Raw genomic sequence first — 8725 nt, 5'->3', positions numbered from 1 at the left:
CATCCTCTTTGCAGACGTCAAGACCTGATGAGAAGTCAATTCCAATTTAAAAAGTCACTTTCTCGGGAAGCAGAAGCTTCCCACTCCGTGCAAAGAGGAGCCAAGTGAATAGAACCGCAAAGACTTGGCTTGCTTCAAACGCAAACTAATTTATTATTATTGGCCCAAATTTACCCTCTCGCCTGGGGCGCAGGCCAATATCCACAACCTCATTGAACCTCCAGCAGGGCAAACCAGTAGCTGGTTGGGAGCACAGCGATTCTCAGCCAAAACCCAGGGAGAGCTGTCCCTGCGCCGCACAGTCTTCCAAAAGCCTCCAATAGATCTCGCCTTTAAAATCTGCATTTCCTAAGAAATGCTTCCAATTCTCAACATTAAAAGCTTAAAAAAAAACAAAAAAACAGCTCTCCCGAGGCCTTCAGGGAATGGCTGTCTTCCAATGCTACTGCCACTTTCGGGGTCCACCCAGGCACAAGCCCAAAGCTAGACCACACTCGCTACAAGCCTCGGCCACTACCTTTAAAGTAACCGCGCGCAACGGGGATGCCCCGGAGTTCAACTTCCGGCCGCACACAGAAGATTATTTTCCAAGTGGCTCTGCAGCTCTCGGAGCCACGCCCGGCCACGCCCTCGGCCACGCCCCTGGCCTTGCTCCGCCTTCCCGGGCCTGAACGCGCGGGAGGGGCGTGGCCTCGGAGGAACTCCCGGTGTGGGTCCGGGCGCCTCACGGAGCGCGGTCACGCGGAGGCACGCTCCGAGAGAGCAGGCGAGCGCGCGCGCGCGCTCCCGCCGCCCTCCACGGTGACGTGCCTGGCCGAGGCCGCGCTAGGGCGCTGGAGCTGCTACAGAGCGGCTGTCATGGCGTCGGAGGCGCTAGCAGAGGAGAGCCGGCCGCGGTGTCTATAGGACCAGGGGCGGGCGGCCGGGGATGGAGAACGGCCCTGACAGCCCACAGCCTCTGGAACTCGGGGTGGCGGCCGGGCGAGTGTCGCCACCCGAAGGGCGACGACACGGCGGGCGCGAGGCTGAAGATGGTCCGGCTGGACGCGCGGTGGACAGCGGCGGGCAGGGGGCGGCGGCAGCGCGGAGCAGCCTCGGGGACCCGACGTCCCCTTCGCAGCAAGGATGCGGCGTGGGCTCGGACTTGAAGGACAGCGCGTCGTCGAGCCCTGCCGCCTCGGAGGCGCCTTCAAGAGGGCAGCGCAAGGTGACCGCCTCCCCGGAGCTGGCCGAGGCCGCGGCGGGCCGAGGGTCGGGGCCAGTGGACGACACCGGCACCTGCAGGGTGGAGCAGGCGGCGGAGGAGCCCAGCAGCACCGGCGCCCTGAGCAGCAGCTGCAGCGAGCCGAGCCCCCCTGGGGACTCACCCAGCTTGGACTCCCTGGAGTCTTTCTCCAACCTGCATTCTTTCCCCAGTAGCTCTGAGTTCAATAGTGAAGAGGGAGCAGAGACCAGGGTCCCCGAGGACGTGGAGGAGGGCGCGGCGGGGCCGCCCAGGGCTGCACCTCTATGCAAAGAGGAGGAGGAGGACCCGGCTCAGGTGCTGGCGGCCTCCAAAGAACGCTTTCCCGGACAGTCTGTGTATCACATCAAATGGATCCAGTGGAAAGAGGAGAACACGCCCATCATCACCCAGAATGAGAATGGACCCTGCCCTTTGCTGGCCATCCTCAATGTTTTGCTTCTCGCCTGGAAGGTACACTCTGCAGCTTTCTACTTCCTACAGCTTGTGTGTTGGGGAGGGGCAAAATGGGGTGAGGAAACTGCTGTTTGTCAGCTGATGGCTTCCTTCCATTCATCAGACTCCTCCTTTTTTAGAGACAAGGTTTGTCTGTGTAGCTTAGGCGGTCCTCGAACTTATGATCTTAATGCTACAGCCTCCTGAGTGCTAGGTTTACAGGCATGCACCACTATATCTAACAATACCTTCTTACATGAAATTAATTCCAGGACAATCTTTATTGAAAGATTATTCATGTGGGTATGTGTCAGGAAGAATTGCCCCTAACTTCAGGTCTTTTTTGTATTAAAAATTCAACATTCGGTTAAAGGTTGTAACTGATGATTTACCTATAAACAAGTAGAATCTAGAGCACTCTGCACCTACATCTTCTGATTATTTTTAGCTATATTTGCCTATATTACTCCTTACTGACATTATTATATATGCAAAAGAGTAGAAATTGGAAGTAATGATCTTCAGTTACTATCAATCTCATGTTATGGAGTAAGTTTTAATGATTATATCTACATGTTTTCTGGAGAATGCAGTCTGTCCCACTTGGGTGTGGATGCATGAAAGAATAGTGATGTGAAAGATACAACCTTTTTAGACAAATTCCATTTAAGGAGAAGCATTGGTCTGAGCCTACTTACCATAAATTGCTTGTTTTCAAAGGCAATGTTTTCATCTTGTGTATGATTTTTTTTTAACCTCCCTTGTCTCTTTGACTCTACTTCAAAGGTTTGGCATTTTTTTCTAGTAACTATACACTAGAATGTTAAGGAAGCTAAAACTATTAACAACTAAAATGAGGAATGATAAATCTAAGGTCTTGGAGGACAGAAAGGGAAGAGCTGGTGTATTGAGGCCTCAGAACATAGTGTCGTGTTCAAGCTTACAGGATCTGGGTTTTGAGAGGATGCACCTCAGCACCTGTTTTCAAATTGATAATCCCACTTATGGTTAAAACATTCCCTAGAAGAAGAATAGTTTGAATTATGCTAACCAGTTATGAAGAACTAAGATGAGGGAGGCATTCCAACAGCAAATCTTGTAGCTCTAAGTTGGGTATCTGGGGCTCCTGATGGACCGTCTGGGTTCCAGTCACCTGGATTAGTCTGTTAATAAGTGTGCATGCATGCTAATGAATTGCAAGATTATTTTGATTCACCTCTGCTTACAGCATTCTCGGGCTTTTCTAGCCCAGAGTTTCAAACTTTTCCATATTCTTTCCACAAACCAGTTCAAAACGTCTAAGAGTTACATTGTCAGGAGCAAAGGCTCCGTTTCTGAGTACCAGTTTTCTGGCATTGTTACTTTCCTCACTGCTGTAACAAAATACCTGACAAAAGCAACTTAAGGTAAGGGTTATTTCTGCTCACAGTTTGAGGGTACAGCCCATTAGTCAGGGAAACCATGGCAGCTGGAGCTGGAAACCACTGGTCTCATTGCATTCTTAGTCAGGAAGCAGAGAGATGACTGCTCAGTTTGATTCCTCCTTTTTATTTAGTCCAAGCCTGCAGCCCATGGAATAGTGCCACCCACATTCACAGTAGGAGGAGCAGTTAGCGTGGCCTGGATTACTTTGAGGATATATGAGCCTTGAATTGACTCCGAAAGGCAGATTCAAATGTGTGACCACATGTTTGGGTTCTGGCTTTGTGGAAGACATTATACATGCAAAGACAGTACAGAGTGCATCAGCCCTCCAGTAGCTTAGTATATGGTAAAGAGGCAGACATAAAGAGTAATTGCAGAGCAACATGAACAGTGCTAATATTCCAAGGACGGGAAAAAAAAAAAAAAGGAGTGTGTGGTGGGGGTGGGGGTAATTGGGAATGGGAATCTCAGGGGAAGGCTTCAGAAATGAGAAAGGCAATCAGGCCTGAAGATTGAATGAGATAAGGCCTCTGAACAAAAGGGTGCATTTGAAGAAAGATCAGAGATAGCTTGAAATGCAGTGGAGAGGGAGAAAGAAAGTATCCTAGCAAGAAGTAAACTTGATGGGATTGGTTAGTCTGTAAATAAGTATCCACGCTAATGAATTTGAAGATTATCTTGAAAATCTGTGGTTCTCGGTCCCTTTTCTGCCTGTAGGCTATTTATGCCAACAAAAATCAGTCATTACTAATGATTGATAGGGTGATGAATGAGATAAGCAATGTCAGGAAGTATTCTCAAGGTGAGCCAGGTTTTCTAGAGGTCAAAACTGTTTTCCTAATAATACAAAAATGTTATTTGCCTTTTGGAAACTAGCAGAGATTTCCAGATTCTTTGATGGATGAGTGATAATTGAAGTTAAAAAGGAGAACAAAAAGGCATCTGCTGTACACAACACACAGAAAGAAAGATTTGTCGGGTTATAATGTCTAAAAACTAGTTTCTGTGTGTATGAGTGGGTGTGTGCACATGCGTGTGCTCACTCATTCTCATTCATGCATGTGTGTTATGCACAAGCCCTTACCTATGTATGTAGGTATGGAGACCAGAGGTTGGGTTTTTTTTCTGTATCACTCTCAATGTTTCTTGTTTGAGGAATTTTGGAGACAGGGTCTCTCAGTTGAACTTGTTCTTCGAGTTAGACTGGCTGGCTGGTGAGCCCTGGATTTTCCTGTTCTACTTCTCCACCCCTCAGTGCTGAGGTTACAGAAGCATGACACTGCAACCCAGTTTTGACATGGGTGCTGGGGATCTAAACTCAGGTGCACTGTTTCCACTGAGCCATTGGCCCAGCCCCGAGTTTCTTTATTTTTTCAAGTTACTTTTTGTAATTAGCATATATTATACAAAATAATGGGTCTCATGATGACATTTGCATACATGCAAAATAACATATTTTGATCATATTCATCTTTTCACATGATATAAATTACATAGAAAAATGGATTTGATTATAACATTTTTGGTTTTGGTTTTGGTTTTGGTTTTTTCAAGGCAGAGTTTCTCTGTGTAGCCCTGGCTATCCTAGAACTCACTCTGTAAACCAGGCTGGCCTTGAACTCAGAGATCCACCTGCCTCTGCCTCTGCCTCCCAAGTGCTGGGATTAAAGACATACACCACCATTGCCCAGCTTGTTTTTGAGACAGTCTCATATATCACAGGCTGGGCTCCAGCTTACTGTGTAGCCTGAGGATGGCTTTTGAACTTCTGATTCTCCTGCTTCAACCTCCTGTGCCACCATTCCCAGTTTGTGTGGTTCTAGGGCTAAGCAAGGCTTTGTGTATGCTAGGCAGGCACCTGTCAACTGAGCTGCACCTTCAGCCCTCATTGTAACATTTTCAAACATGTTTGTAGTGAGCTTTGATCATCCTCACCTAACTCTAGGGCTACCTTCTTCTTCTCTTTAGTGTGCAAGAGTCCTTTGCCTGCATGTGTATCTGTGCACTACATGCATGCCTCGGAAACCAGAAAGGGGTATCAGAGATCCTGGAACTGGAGTTATGAACAGACGTGAGGCACCATGTGTATGCTTAGTATTGTATCTAGGTCCTCAGGAAGAGTAGCCAGTGCTCTTAACCCCTGAGTTGTCTCTCTAGACTTGAGGGTTACTTCCCTGGTTTACAAAGAGTGTTTATAAATGAGCAAGAAAAAAGCTAAGCAACATGTTGACAAAAAGGAGAAAAAAATCAACAGCAAGAAACTTAAAGTTGAAATGGATGTTTCCTGTTTTACCACCTTCAAGTGAAGTTCCATGACTTCCCATCAGTGACTGCTGTGGCTCTCCCTCCTTTTTTATGGCATCTCTTGGAAGCCCCACATTCCTTTCTGACTTACTCTGCCCCATTCTACTCCAAACCTGTAGAAGAACTACAGTCACACTAATTTTCTTTTATGCTCTCTTTTCCTAAAGTAAGCACAAAACTCTTTTGAGGTTTTCCAAGTGTGTTTATTGCTTATAAAAAAAGAAAAACAGATGGTGAGCCAAAGATTTTATCTGAGCCTCAGCCTACTGTGTTTTAAATATAGATCTTGTAAAAAGAAATTAAAAACTTCACACAGTGGTGGGACCTCATTTACATAAAAGGTTTGAGGGATGGTTCTGGGGCTTCCTTTCCTAGTTCCTCCCAAAAATTAGAAGTAATATATGTCTATGGACTTGTGAGTAAAGTAGATGAGAGCAATATGACCCTGCCCGGGTGATGTCTGATGACAATGACGAATATGTCCACCTCCTCTGCTCTGATAGTATTCTGTCAGTGAAAAAGCCTTCCTTTCCCTTTTCCTGTCATGCCTGTGCAGGGCCAAGTAAAGGACATTTGACTTTTAAACACATGTGGTACCAACAAACTAGGCCTTTGAATATAGTAACTTTTTGTTTCTACTTTTGTTTTGTTTTGTTTGTTTGTTTTGAACCAGGGTATTTCTATTTGAACTCTCAATTCTCTGGATTCAGCCCCTTGGGTGCTGGAATTAACATAACAGGTGCACCCCAGTATACCTGGCTTAAAGGCAACTTTAATATTGCCTCACTTTTTAAAAAATAAGATGCTTCCATGTATCTTTTGTGTTTGGAGGGGGTGCTGTTTTTCGTGCATGTATGCATCTGTACCACATGTATGCCTGGTGCTGGTTAAGGCCAGAAGATGGCCTCAGAGTTCTTGGAACTGGACTTAGATATGGTTGTAAGTGAGTGCTAGGAATGGAACTCAGGTAAGTGCCCTTAACCTCTAAGACACCTCTTCACCCACTTTACTTTCCACTTTTTAATAATTATTTTTATTTTATGTGTATGATTGTTTTGTCTGTATGTCTGTCTGTGTACCATATGTGTGCCTGTACCTTCAAAGGCCAGAAGGCATCAGATCCTCTGGGACTAGAGTTACAGACAGTTGTAAACTGCCATGTGGGTGCTGGAAATCAAACTTGGGTCCTATGAAGGATTAGTGATCTGGAGCCACTAAACTATCAATTCCAGTTCATTATTTTCCACTTTTAATTGGTTAAACTGTTTTTTCCAAGTTATATGTCTCAGATGGCATCTGCTGACTTACTTAGGTTTTAGGTTAGTGGGACCTAGTTGTCTGCTGCATTCATAAATTCCGAAGATGTTAGGTGAGACACAAAAGTGAGTTATTATAAGGACTAAAGATAGTCCAAGATAAATTATAATTAGATTCTGGACCTTAATATCCTAGCCTTTCCATAATCACTGAAGTGCTATCAGTTAATCAGACTTTGTAGAATATTTAATATAAATGCAACCTCTTTTGGGGAACTAAATTTAGTATGCTAAGTAAGCACTCTAACATTGACCTTTACACTCCAGGATGCATGTACCCCAGGATAGTAAGATTGTGTACCAAAAATAGATTAATTATTCTACTTTAAACATTCTGAAATTGTGTGTATGCACGTGTGTGCATGAGTGTGTGCATGTATCTGTGTGAGTACTTTGTGGATGACAGTGTTATGTCATAATGTAGCATGTTAGACACATCTGATTGTGACAGACATTTATTTCACTGACTGAACATACTTTACTTATTCTTTCCTCTCATTTTTCTTTTAAAGTTCATGCTGTCATAATGAAAGAGGGACTTATTTTGCTGTGAATCTCAAGTCACATTGCAAGTCATCTACTTACTTTGGGCAAACATTTTCAAAGCCTTCATTTGTTCTTTGAATTAATTATGTCTGTGACTTGTTTCACAGTCATCAATTAACATGACAAGTAAGTTGAATGGCAGTTAGTAGGCAATTTCATAAACAGACTGGACAAACTCAATTTTATTATCTCTTCTAGTATCTCTACCTTTAAAAAGCTGTTGGAACTGAGTATCCCAACACTTGAGAAGCTGAGGCCAAAGGGCCATCAGGAGTGCTGTGTAACCATGAGGATCTGAATTCAGATCCTAGCATCATCTAACAAGCCAGGTGTAGTCTTGGAAACCCTAACCCTAACCCTGATTTAACATTTCAAAGGCTGGAAAGATGGCTCAGCAGTTAAGAGCACTGACTGCTCTTCCAAAGGTCCTAAGTTGCTCTTCCAAAGGTCCTAAGTTCAAATCCCAGCAACCACATGGTGGCTCACAACCATTCATAATGAGATCTGATGCCCTTTTCTGGGGTGTCTGAAGACAGCTACAGTATACTTACATATAATAAATAAAATAACAGGTTTCTTTTTATCTCTTTTTACATTTGTTTATGTATTGGGAGAGTTCACTACAGTCCATGTTGGAGGTCAGAGAACAACCTGTTTCTCCCTCCATTATGTGGGTTCAGAAGATAAAATGCAAATTGTCAGGTCATTGGGCTCCCCATTGGGTAGGAAGTTCCTTTCCCGGCTGAGCCATCTTTCAGGCCCCTTGAGAAAGGATAAATTATTTGTTTGTGAAATTTTATGGTGAATTTGACACAGTGAATCTTTCTTAAATAAGAAAACACATAATTCTTTTAAAAGAAAACATCATTTGAGTTAGCAAGAAGGCTCAACAGGTAAAGGAGCTTACCACCAAGACTGACAACCTGAATTCAATTTTAGGATCCAGATGGTGGAAGAACTGAATAGACTCTGGCAAGCTATCTTCTGACTTCCATAAGTATGCCATGGCACATGTATGCCCATACAGATACAAGGAGAAAATAAATAAATGTGAAGAAGTGTAAAAATAATAAAAATGGCAGGCATGGTGTCATACAGATTTAATCTCAGCATGCAGGAAGCAGAGGCAGGTAGAGCTCTGTGAGTTTGAGACCAGTCTGGTCTACATGGAGGGCTTCAGGCTAGCTAAGGCTGTTTAGCAAGGCACTGTCTCAAATAAATAGTAGTGGTGGTGGTGGTGGTGGTGGTGGTGGTGGTGGTAGTAGTAGTAGTAGTAGTAGTAGTAGTAGTAGTAGTAGTAGTAGTAGTGATTTTTAAAAACATTGATAGCCATTAACAACACTTTTAAATTGCTGTGAAACTGAAAGTTCCATCGGTAGAATATAAATGTAGGTAAATATCAGCACTTCAAAATTGATATTGAAACAACTTGATAAATACCGAATAAGAATAGCTA

At 44.1% G+C, this 8725-nt stretch overlaps 1 protein-coding gene across 3 annotated transcripts in view; it reads left to right on the top strand.

The window, feature by feature from the left end:
- Nucleotides 1-704: 704 nt before the first annotated feature.
- Mindy2 (MINDY lysine 48 deubiquitinase 2) overlaps nucleotides 705-8725 on the top strand; it is a 54245-nt gene continuing 46224 nt past the window's right edge. Inside the window, exon 1 of one of the 3 annotated variants that reach the window (XM_031343345.1) lies at nucleotides 705-1696. In XM_031343345.1, the coding sequence (XP_031199205.1) occupies nucleotides 929-1696 (768 nt within the window). In that variant the 5' untranslated portion in view covers nucleotides 705-928. The remainder of the gene's footprint in view (nucleotides 1697-8725) is intronic. The other 2 variants (XM_031343343.1, XM_031343344.1) reach the window with 2 other exon arrangements.

This window comes from Mastomys coucha, unplaced genomic scaffold (genome assembly GCF_008632895.1).
Source record: "Mastomys coucha isolate ucsf_1 unplaced genomic scaffold, UCSF_Mcou_1 pScaffold23, whole genome shotgun sequence".
NCBI lineage: Eukaryota > Metazoa > Chordata > Mammalia > Rodentia > Muridae > Mastomys > Mastomys coucha.
Note: the sequence above shows the minus strand (reverse complement) of the source record. Positions and strands in the feature narration are given on the sequence as shown.